This window comes from Brachypodium distachyon, chromosome 1, assembly GCF_000005505.3.
Source record: "Brachypodium distachyon strain Bd21 chromosome 1, Brachypodium_distachyon_v3.0, whole genome shotgun sequence".
Lineage (NCBI taxonomy): Eukaryota > Viridiplantae > Streptophyta > Magnoliopsida > Poales > Poaceae > Brachypodium > Brachypodium distachyon.
In genome coordinates, this window is record NC_016131.3 from 47,591,359 (window position 1) to 47,602,232 (window position 10,874).

Here is a 10,874-nt window from a genome sequence, read left to right on the forward strand (position 1 = left end):
CTTGATGTACATGTACTTTGCAAGACTTCAAAGCAGCCTGTATGCCCAGGAATGACCCGACGGACAACATTGTAAGTTTCTGGCAGTATGGACTTGTAGCTGCTGTCACAGGGGTAGCAAGTGCGACGATTTCACTAAGAGTACAGGGACATGTTAACATGGTTGCAAACGCATGTGTTGACCCTGTGCCATGTTCTCCATCTTTACCCGACAGAAGAGTAATGTCGATTTCTGGGCAACATCGGACTGTACATCAAATCTAGGGGCTGTCTCCTGTTCTCAAATCAAACCTTAAGTTTCAATGTTCTTCTAGTTGTTACAGTAAACGCAACAAAAATAATGGTGGCTGTGATCCCAAGACCAAACGTGGCAACCTTCCAGGGAGAGCAACTCCATGACTCGCAGACGGTGTGTATCCAACCCTGAAAGAGACAAGTGGAAGCACATAAGGGGTGGGTACCTAGCAGATGACATAAATATTATGTTGGAAACAGTAGATGGCAAGCTTTAAAATCTAAGCTGACAGGCTAACAGCACAATGGATATACCAACATGTCTTGGACATGGCTAAAATCTAGGAGTACTGTGTAAATCAAGATTTATCTAGAATGCCTCTCCTGTTGATGAAGTGTAAAATCAATTGGAAAACACAATCTGATGACATGCATTGATGATAATGATTTATCTGAGCATACTTCCTCTTTTTGGTAGAACTATAGAGATTGTTTTGTAATGCTTTTACCAAAGAAGATGTCCTGAGACTGAATTCTGGTATGAAAGGTTCAAGCGGCATCGGATCAGTTAAAGAAGAATTTATGAGCCTGACCTTTTGACCTGCCAGTTGTGTGTGCTGCACCACCATGGGACGCTGGCCTCTTAACATAAGATGTTCTTGTCTAAAAATGTTCTTAGCATGCTCATAGAGTTCCATGTCAAGACTGTTCAATGAGATAATTTGCTTCAGAATTGCCTCAGGTACCTGACGCCGTGCCTAGAGATAGAAAGTGTAATCTTCAGATTTTTACCAAACTTTGCAGAGAACAAAGTGACATTTAGGAAACAGAACATTGTGTTAAACAAAATAGAATTCAAGTGATACAACAACTCAATTTGGAAACCATGTAAAGATAGTATTTAAGCGTTATAAAATTGTGTCCCTTAACATTTCAGGTCCTAGTGTACTTGTTTCTGAATTCTGACACAAAGGGGAAAATACTATGTGCATCTTGCTAATATTTTTAATATCAATAGCGAAGAAGAGAAATGAAAAAAAAAAAACATTTTCAAACTACAGTCATTTCAGTCCCCTTTCACCCTCACCTCCTTCGTGAAATTTGCTTCCTCAACCTTTTTTAGGGATATTTTGCGACGGCAAGATTGCGTCTTGCGCAGTTTTGCAATGCAGCTCTCATAAGTTTCCATCAATTTAGCAACAGTCATCTAGGATCAACAATAACATGGAGTTAAGATGGCAAGATAATAATATAAAAACTGTGCATATAATCGCACATTTCAGGTAGTTGTATTACATTTCCATTGCCATGATCATCCTCGGTAGCGTTGAGAGCTTCATTATTCTTCCAACCATGGGTGCTATTCTATCAGGGAAACAGAAATATGAGTGCAACTGTAAATATTTAAGCCATCTTACCCAATCCAAATAATTGAACTGTAAATCATAGCCACCCTATTACCATATGTTCATTTGCTTCTTCATCCTCTGGATCCAACATGGATGAGTGAGAGTCTGTGAGAACAAGATGAGTAAATCAGAGAACTGGAGAACAACACTCCCAGAACAGAGATAACACTACTACAAGTATTGCTGTCCTGTTTATGTCATATCTCACAAAATTACTGGTTCAAATGAATGCTGCTTTCATGTCTAAATTATTTAAATACACAGGAAGTTTAATGGTATAAGAGTTCCAGCTTTAGGGCACATGCTGCTGCATGAGAGCCTTCTTTCCAGTTATATGGCTTTTGTGGAATGATAAGTTGTTTTTTTTATTTTTAGGATACCTTTTGGCCACTCACTGTATTGTTCCGTTATATACCAAGATTTAATCTCTTTTTTTTTGCGAGGAGATTTAATCTCTAGTGTTGTAGTCCACTATGTCTTTGTCTTGCCTTATGGGCTGACCAGAAAAAACTAGTTGTGCATTGCTATTTGATTCGTGGACGTCTGATCTTATATCTGTGATCCCTTACAGACTTAATAAAAACAGAACTGAGGGGTTGCTGATCTTTCAGTCTGACATAGGTACTATGTAAAATGAACACAGCTTCTGCAGATTCTTCATGATGCTTAATAAAGGAGAAAGACTTCTATTACCGATGCCAACGGGTGGATCTTCCTTGATATCTAAGTTCAACGTTCCAGATTGTGAAAGAACTTGTGCTCCTACCATATGTGCAAACAACCTCGCAGATTCTTCATGATCTTCTGTAAGTCCTACGTACAGCATACGGTCCAACCTGTTCTGTGATTGAAAATTATGATATTACTACACTAGAGAGTATGCGAGAAAAATAAATCTAACTTGGCTTAATAAACGGGTTTAATATGGTTAAGTAAATGTTAAAGGGCATATCACATCCAACTTATACTCCCTTGCAGACAAACATAGTGGATCTTGCACTCTGACAATGGAATGCATGCACATAAAGGCAGTTTTTTCACGCATTCATCTATTTGATTATTGATACATATACCTTAGCAACCTGAAGCACAAACCGACCAAGATCAGGGTGTCTTCTAACACAATGTCGAACCTCATGTGCTCCATCGAAGTAAGAATTATTCGTTAGCCCAGTAATCTGGCAAGGTAAGATGGAAAGCAAACATAAATTAGCAGCCAGATTGTTCAAGTTAACCATGAAACCAGAAGTCCAGGACAACGGAACACCGCATACAGCACTGGGATATTGAAATGCAAAAATGGCCAGATATTATCGAATTGTTGAAGCAAGTTATTCACGAAAAAGGAGGGGGGGAAAGGAACATGTGTGGTTGCCAAGGATAGACAGACACCGTTAAGAAAGTAGAGCATCACGTATAGCTATGTTTTTATGCACCTCTTTTTGAAATGCAGAAGTGCTTATAAAAATAGTTGCACACAACCCATTTATTTCACTTAATAAATAGGCTACACATACCGGTGTTTCGAACTTTTACCTTTTAAAATGTAGAAACCTGTCCAAACGGATCGAACTACCAATTTATTACCACAGTAAGTGTATCACATAATTTGTCAAGCAGAAAGGACTAACAAACACAAGGGGGTAAAAACAATTGCATGGCAAAATTTAAGGTTTCGAATACATAACGAGATACAACAGAGTAAACAAAGAAATGCATAGACAAACGTTTTAGCAAAAATTGAGATACACCAAAGGTACAAGTCTTGCATACCTGAAAGGTGGCTCCATTATGAATGATTTCATGGGCAACAGGGTCATTGATGTACTGGTGTAATGGCATAACCATGTCCTCCACATCATATGCATTAACCTTCTTGCTACTTTGCGTTTTGTCAATTCCTCTAACATCTCTCTGACAGATGAAAAAAATATCTTATCTCATTGCAAAAATAATCTAGTGTATGCAATTATAACACCATACGACTGGTACCTATATGTGTTTACTAATTCCCACATATTTGTGAAATCTAAATCACTAGCCATTCACATCAACTGAAATATAACTAGTCGTGAAGCTAAGCTATAACACTAACACCCTGATCAACCCTCGGGTGCCGTGTTACAGAAGAATTAGTTGTCGCATTTGAAACCCTCCCCCCTCCAACAACTCTACGAGCTAGGGGTACACTAAAGAGTTCCAAAATCTAGAAAGAAACTTTTTTGATGTTACGTCCTACTAAAATAGTTGTGCTCTTGGAACTGCTCCATGAAGTCATAATCAGGCCGAGCATATATTCCCAATCATTATCCTGAAAAGGTGGAAGTAAGCATACCCTGGTGAAAAGATCCTCTCTCATCCATGGAACCAAGTACTTCCAAGGCCATATGTCCAATGTACTTACAGCACGAGCACGCGATTTCGTCAACATGCGGCTGGTCATTAACTTTGCAGATGTTATGTTTGGGTGCACAAGAAATCTGGCTGCGACTTCAATTGAGAACTCATATGCGCTAAACACGCGATCAACTGGGTTTCGTAGTATTGTTACTACGGAAGTCCTCTCCCTTGGCAACTTGGAAGTTAAGCTGTAATCATCATGACTAACAACCAGCTTGCAATCAGGATGGCTGACATGGAGAAATATAAAAATACCATTAGTAACTGCAAGTAATCATCAAGAACCTTTTTTTTTTACAACTGTAGTGGCGTGACACATCTTTTTGGACAATTACTTGAACGCTCATCGTTACAACTGAACACTGCATCCGTACAACTATGTTGCAGGCTTACACCAGAATCAAAATTGGGAAAGCAATGGAGCATTTTCAAAGACAGTGGAGCCCTTATTCTTGTTTGTGAAGTGAACATAAAGTTTAAGATAAACACAGGCTACGGCACAACTCAGCAAAGTAGAGAACGAAAACAAAAAATACTCACCTCGGATCAAAGCGCAGCTTATCATAGGACCGCGGGCACTCCTGAGCATTGCTATACAGCTGTTTCAAGAAGCTGCCGAAACAAGCAGCAATATCAGCGAGGGAACACATCGCAGGTGAATGACGACCAAATAAACCTTACAGAAAACGAAGGCGGAGCGAAACAAACCTACCAGTGGAAGTAGGTACGCCCGCCGGTTCTAGGGATGTGAAGGAAGAAGAGCAAATCCTTGAGGTTCAATTTATCATCCCCACCATTGTCGGTCTCCGCGGCGGAATCCGCCCAGCCCCTGACGGCTCCCTCGCAGCGCTCGTAGTCGCCGCCCGTGGAGCTGGCGAGAGGGAGCACGGTGACTGCAACAATACCAAGGCGAGATGGCCAACAATTACCAACAGCAAAAATCGGAGTCCCGCCAGGGCGAGCTCGGGTAATTGGTGGAGGGAAACAAAGGATCCTGCGAAACACGCCGGAAGGGGGCGGGGATCGGGGGTACCTGATACGAGGAGGAGGAAGAGGAGTGAGAGGGCTCGTAGTCCCGCCATCGATTGATTCAGCGGGCGGGAGAATCCGGCGGCGCGCAGATCCAGCGGCGGCGGGTACAGCGACTGGTGAAAGAAAAGGGGAGGAAGCGGGAGCGGAAGGGAGGGAGTGAGGGGTTGGTTAAAAAGGGAGAGAAAGGGGGGATGGAAGGATCGAGAGGGGGGGCGGTGGCGGCGGGGGATTCAGCGCGCGGTGCCGGCGGGGCGGCAGGCAGGGAGGCCTCGGCACCGGCGCCCCGGCATCCGCCGCTTTCCTCGCGTCCCTACTTTTTTGCACACACTCTCGGCCCCGTGTGGTCTTGTTGTTTGTTGCCAGTGCCGGTCTCGAACGGCGGTGCGCCGGTGGCGATGCCGAGGGGGACCTCCGTAAATAGTGGTGCCGTGGTGGCCCGCCCCTGCTGCGGTGGTGGGATTGGAAAGCGCGACGGAAAGAAGAAGAAGAAGAAGAAGAAAAGGTTTTTCCGGGCCTTCCTTCCACTTCCACTTGCGCTGCGCCGTGCCGCCAAAATGGCCCTTCCCTGGTCGGCCTGGTTTCCGTGAAAATCTATAGCCACGGAGATCCTCTATTTCCTGCTGGCAGAACGAGAAGAAGAGAAAGTACTCGTACTACAACGGATTGATCACCTACGACAAAATTCTCTGCCTAAAGTCCACGGGATCCGCCGAACATTCTACCAGGTCTATGATCCGCATGCAGCAGCAAGCAATTAAGCACGGATGGTCTACTAGCGGCTACGTACTGTAGAGTATTACTCTCTCCTATACATGTGCCATTCAGCAGCGATCGTGGTTCACAGATACCTTTGCCTACTCGTGAGTTGTGTGATAAACAACTAGCGGGTGCGCGCTTGTGGTGTCCTACTCCACGGGGACGAACAGTTAGTTTGGCGTTTCTTGGTGGCAAGCTGCCGAATTCAGGCCCTCGTGTTGTCTCGTACGGAGAGTAGCTAGCTAGTGCCGTTGGGTGGAGGGACGTGGATGCCTGTCCCGAAATGATTACCCACCGATGAGGGATTCCTGTCCCTGCCAGCCTTTTCTCTTCTTCCCGCATTCAGAAAGACAGTGACATCTTTCTGAATCCGCAAACCGATGGAGTACGTGTCGAGTCGAGAGTCGGCACGAGACGATCAGTGCAGAGCTGGAACTGGAACCAAATGTTTGTCTTCTCTACTACTGTTACTCATCTGGATATATACGGTACACAGTACTAGTAGTGGAGTATCAAATTTCCGCAAATACAACATGGGAGCCTAGTGCTCATCCTACACTCGGGCAAAAATATTTACAGCCGCCGTCGTTCCACAAAGTTCAGATTTACTGCTCGACCGATGATGACGGATGATGCACAACACGATAATTAACCTACGGTACTTAATTCGATTCTACGAGTTTCTTGTTACAGATTCACGCGTCTCTGTTGTGTTACTGTTGTTGGCCAGGGGAAGAAGAAGAGGCGGAAGGGTGGCCGCCAAACATGGCCGGGAACTGCAGGTCCGGGTCCAGATCGTCTTGCTGCAGCTGGTGGTACTCGTCGTACTGGAACAGCGGGTAGTCCTCGAACCCGCCGGCAGGATCCACCGCCGCAGCCGCCGATGATGTCGCCGCGGAGACGACCGCGCCGAGCTCCGACGCCGCGGAAGAGAAGTAGCCCGACCCGCCTGCCGCCGCGGGCGCCGTCGCGGGCCCCGGCGACACGAACCCCGGGGAGGAGGGGAATCCCGCCGCCGCCGCCGCGTAGGGGAAGGGGGGGAAGGAGGCGCCGTGGTGCAGGCCGTGGATCTGGAAGGACGAGGTCGGCGCCGGTGGCCCGTGGTCGGTCTCCACCTTGAGGCCGTCCTTGAAGGTCGCGAGCAGCTGCAGATCCGGGTTCTGCGGCGGCGGCGGCGGATGGATGCCGCCGTGCGCGTGGGCGGAAGGAGGAGGATGAGGCGCGGGGACGGGGACGGGGACGGGGTGGCGTTGGTTGATCTGGTGGCAGGTGTGGGCGCCCTGGTAGGTGACGTCGAAGACGGCCAAGTCGGCGTCAGAGCGCTGCACCTGCCTCGTCGCCGGGCACCCCTGCGCCGTCCGGTACGTGCACCGGTAGTAACCCCTGCATTACAACAAAGACATCATTCATCCTCTCATTTGTCAGCGGGCTGCCATGATAACCGTCTAGATTTTCTGTTCAAAACGAATTTGCTACAGTACTACTACTCCCTCCGACCAGTAATACTTGTCTCAAATTTGTCAAAATACGGATGTATCTATGTTTAAAGAACGTCTAGATACATGTAATATTTCGACAAGTAATTCCGACCGAAGGAAGTAGTATATTTGCTACTAGTAGTTTCATTCTAAAATGTTGATTCAGACGCGAAAATGCCATAACCGTCTAGATATTCAGTGCCATAACCGTCTAGACACTACCTATTCAGAACGAATTTGCTATGTGTTTGCTAGTTTCATTCCAAAATGTTGTTTCAGTTAAATCTTCAATAGATGCCCAATTATGTATGCTCAAAGACACTTTAAATTTGGCCTTTTGGATGTCAAAAGACTCAGTTAAGACAAAATTTAATCAAAAAAATTTACTCCAGTGGTGTACATGTTGATACAAAATCGTAATTATCGGGTATTTTTGAAAACGAATCTGGCACCAATATCATGTGTCATACAAGCGTTATTGTAACCTGCCCCTGATTGTACCCCTACCTAACATATCTTGCATCAGGAAAAGGAGAGAAAGTATATGAAGCACGTATCAAATATGTTCAGTTGTAGACGTAAGGTCCAGAATAATTGGCGCTAACCTTGGAAATTTGGCTCCGAGAATGTCCTTCTGGCCGTACTTCCTCCAGCTGAACCCGTCGTCTGGAGTGTACTCTAGATTTGTATCTGGTATTCGGAATTTCTCAGTCCATTTTGGCAGGCCCTTCCTGTTCACATGACCACGTACAAAATTTAAGGATCGGATCTTAATGTAATTTCAGTTGATAGATGCAAACGCTAGCAGGCGAACATTCAATGAAAATTCTCATTCAGTGCAAACTTTCAAATTATGTTATAGATGCAAGTAGTGTCTAAGTACTTTATCATACGATAATGTTATAGATATATGCACATTTGCTTTTGACCAAAAACACCAAAGTACACCACTTGTGCCGTTAATTATTCTCCAATTTATTTATTTTTTACTTGTGTCATTACTCGATCTACGCCGCTTTCTTGTGCGCCGTGCGTTAGGTGTCTTTCAAAAATCGCCCCAAAAATGTATATTTCAAAAATTAAGAAGGCTACTCATTTTGGATGTGTTGAAGGCACTTCAGAACCTGCAATATACTGATATGTATGCGTTACCAGCGTGAAACGTCATATTGCTAGCATTTTGATCTTAAAAAGAAGATACTGAGAGCACCGGATGCTACCCTATCCCTGCTATCCTGGGGAACTAAATTAATAGGTATTTGCTTTATTGAACACTCATTAAAGGGGTTCCGCTCCATGAAACGGGTACAAGGAAAGAAAGTATTTTCTATGAAACACCAAGTACAAGTCATGAGAATAAAAAAAAAACCAGTCCTTACATAAAACCAAAAAAAAAAATGGACATGCAAAGTCGTGCAACAACCATTTCATAAAACACGAAACGGAAACAAAGAAATAAAATTCTTTCTACGAAACACTGCAAGTACAAGTCATGAGAACAAAAAAAAACCAACTCCCTTTAAATGACTCAAATTTCTCCAAATATGAATATACCTAAAAAGCGTCTAGACACATGTAATATTCGGCACTTAATATGGGACGGAGGGAGTATATAAAACCCAAAAAATGGACATGCGAAGCCGTGCAACAACTGATACTTTTTTTTTACTTTAAACTGTAAGAGCTGCGCGATTGCAGTCCGACAGTATATAGATATATAGTTTTTACAAAGTGAGACACTGAATTGCGACCTTCGAGGATCAAACTCTGGTGGGCTGCCGGCACACCTGGCTGGCTGACCACCCAAGCTATTCAACAACTGATACTTCCTCCGTCCAACAAAAGATGTCTCAAGTTTGTCAAAATTTGAATGTACGTAGACATGACTTAGTGTATAGATGCATTCAAATTTGGTCAAAGTTGAGACATTTTTTGTTAGACGGAGGGAGTAGCATAATAACCTCGAAACAAAATCGACTATGAGAAAAAAAAACAATTACGATTAGCACCACAAACCCCGCTATGAAACTGTAAACCCAAATGTTTTGCACGTGCAAATCCGCTCGGATCGAGCCCAATGACTAGTGAGATCAATCCATTCTTCTGAACTCAAACACTCAAAGCAGTAACGTCGAATAGGATAGTTATACCCAGCAAATTATCCCTTGGCTAGCTAGCTAAAAAATAACCTGCATGGCAAACTTGTGAACGTTTTTAATTACTACTGCAAAAGCAGACCAGCTAACTCTGTAAGCAGAAAAAGTGCAGACCACCACCTGCGACGTGTCACATATACGTTTGAATCATGCACGAACATATATACGAACCTTCTCTTGCACACGCTTTGCCGTTCCTGCACTTGCACTTGCGCGGCGGAGCTCTCGTCCGCCGACCGCGGCGAGTCGGATCGGTCGTCGGTGCCCGCCGACGCGGCGCCACCGGCGGCCTGGATGGCCTTGGCGACGGCCATTGCCTTCCCGAGCGTGCGGCCCAGCTGGCCCGCCACGGCCCGGCAGCACTCCTTGCCGTCGCCATCGTGCAGCAGGAGCCGCCTCGCCTGCTCCTCGCCTTCAGCCAGGATGCTCAGCAGCACCTGCATCTCTCCTCCTCCTCCTTCCTGCATAGCAGCCTATACGTGCAGGAGGCCAGGAGCAGCAATCTGGCCTGTGCCAACAGTATGGCGTAGATTGACAGGAAGAGCCTGAGTGTGGAAGGGCCACGGCAGCTTCGAAGAAACTGAAGCGGAAATACGGGACGGCCGGCCGGTCACGCGGTAGATCGAGAGCGAGAGATGATGACGATGATGCGGAATTAAGATGGGTTGTTTGGGGGAGTATATATGCTCATGCTGATGCACTTGTGATCCTCCAGGTTTGACCGCAGGAACCGAGTTACTTCGCCTTTTCTTTTTTCCTTTTTACGTGGGTGCTTCTTCTCGCCGGTTGACGAGTCTCTGCTCTTGCAGTCTTGCTTGCTTGCAATCGTACTACTAGAAGGCGGGAGGAAATTGCTAGGTCCACCTGGGAATTCCCGATAGGATTTGGAGTACTGTTTGATATGTAAACATTTTTGGCGTGACTATCTGTTGCCTGATTTTTAAGGAAAAAGGTCGATGGTTCTGCTATTGAGAAATCGCATGTTTTTTAGTTAGAGGTCTGTCGACATGTTAGTCATCGATCTTAATCCAATGATAGCAAGTGGGAGATGAGAGAATGGGTATGACCATCAGATGTTAATCCAACAGTTCTGAAACGTCAACTGATATTTAATGCTCGTTTCTTAAAAATTAGGCGACTTGAAAATAGCCACATCCAAAGGTTAAATCTAAGTTGACGAACCAGAACCGTTGGATTAGTTTCTCTCATTTTATCCTTATGTTTTCACCATTCGTTTCAAATCTTAAAGCACAAATCATATCCATCGGCTTAGAAATCAACTTATTTCTAATTAAAAATCAGACAACTTAGATATAACAAAACCGATACAATTTTACACGATTAATTAAAACTCTGTTGGGCAAGATGGACAGGCTGAACAGGATTTTAGGATAATTCAACAGATTGCAC

General features: G+C 44.8%; 2 protein-coding genes and 1 long non-coding RNA gene across 3 annotated transcripts; 1 reads left to right on the forward strand and 2 right to left on the reverse strand.

Moving 5' to 3' along the window:
- Positions 1 to 16: 16 nt before the first annotated feature.
- Positions 17 to 5,779, reverse strand: LOC100828854 (protein-tyrosine sulfotransferase). Its single transcript, XM_003561022.4, has 12 exons — positions 5,076 to 5,779; positions 4,755 to 4,935; positions 4,583 to 4,654; positions 3,978 to 4,272; positions 3,416 to 3,556; positions 2,716 to 2,820; positions 2,336 to 2,483; positions 1,695 to 1,747; positions 1,530 to 1,598; positions 1,321 to 1,440; positions 827 to 991; positions 17 to 422 (listed from the first exon to the last, which is right to left on the reverse strand). The coding sequence occupies exons 1-12, from the start codon at positions 5,122 to 5,124 to the stop codon at positions 285 to 287; spliced, it is 1,536 nt and encodes a 511-aa protein (XP_003561070.1). The 5' UTR covers positions 5,125 to 5,779; the 3' UTR covers positions 17 to 284.
- Positions 5,780 to 6,411: 632 nt separating this feature from the next.
- Positions 6,412 to 10,334, reverse strand: LOC100829153 (probable WRKY transcription factor 2). The gene is made up of 3 exons (XM_014901792.2): positions 9,636 to 10,334; positions 7,914 to 8,039; positions 6,412 to 7,213 (listed from the first exon to the last, which is right to left on the reverse strand). Exons 1-3 carry the CDS (start codon positions 9,929 to 9,931, stop codon positions 6,544 to 6,546), a joined length of 1,092 nt encoding a protein of 363 aa, XP_014757278.1. The 5' UTR covers positions 9,932 to 10,334; the 3' UTR covers positions 6,412 to 6,543.
- LOC112270042 lies at positions 7,055 to 8,657 on the forward strand. Its single transcript, XR_002962349.1, has 2 exons — positions 7,055 to 7,191; positions 7,835 to 8,657. It is a non-coding gene; the product is annotated as an uncharacterized LOC112270042 (long non-coding RNA).
- Positions 10,335 to 10,874: the final 540 nt, after the last annotated feature.

Coding starts and splice junctions, on each gene's coding strand:
- LOC100829153 (XM_014901792.2), bottom strand. CDS start 9,931: ATGCAGGAAGGAGGAGGAGGAGAGATGCAGGTGCTGCTGAGCATCCTG. Junction 8,040..9,635: donor CAAAGCGTGTGCAAGAGAAG/GTTCGTATATAT, acceptor TCATGTGAACAG/GAAGGGCCTGCCAAAATGGA. Junction 7,214..7,913: donor CTCGGAGCCAAATTTCCAAG/GTTAGCGCCAAT, acceptor GTTGTAATGCAG/GGGTTACTACCGGTGCACGT.
- LOC100828854 (XM_003561022.4), bottom strand. CDS start 5,124: ATGGCGGGACTACGAGCCCTCTCACTCCTCTTCCTCCTCCTCGTATCA. Junction 2,821..3,415: donor ATAATGGAGCCACCTTTCAG/GTATGCAAGACT, acceptor TTACCTTGCCAG/ATTACTGGGCTAACGAATAA. Junction 1,748..2,335: donor AGATCCACCCGTTGGCATCG/GTAATAGAAGTC, acceptor TTGTTCTCACAG/ACTCTCACTCATCCATGTTG.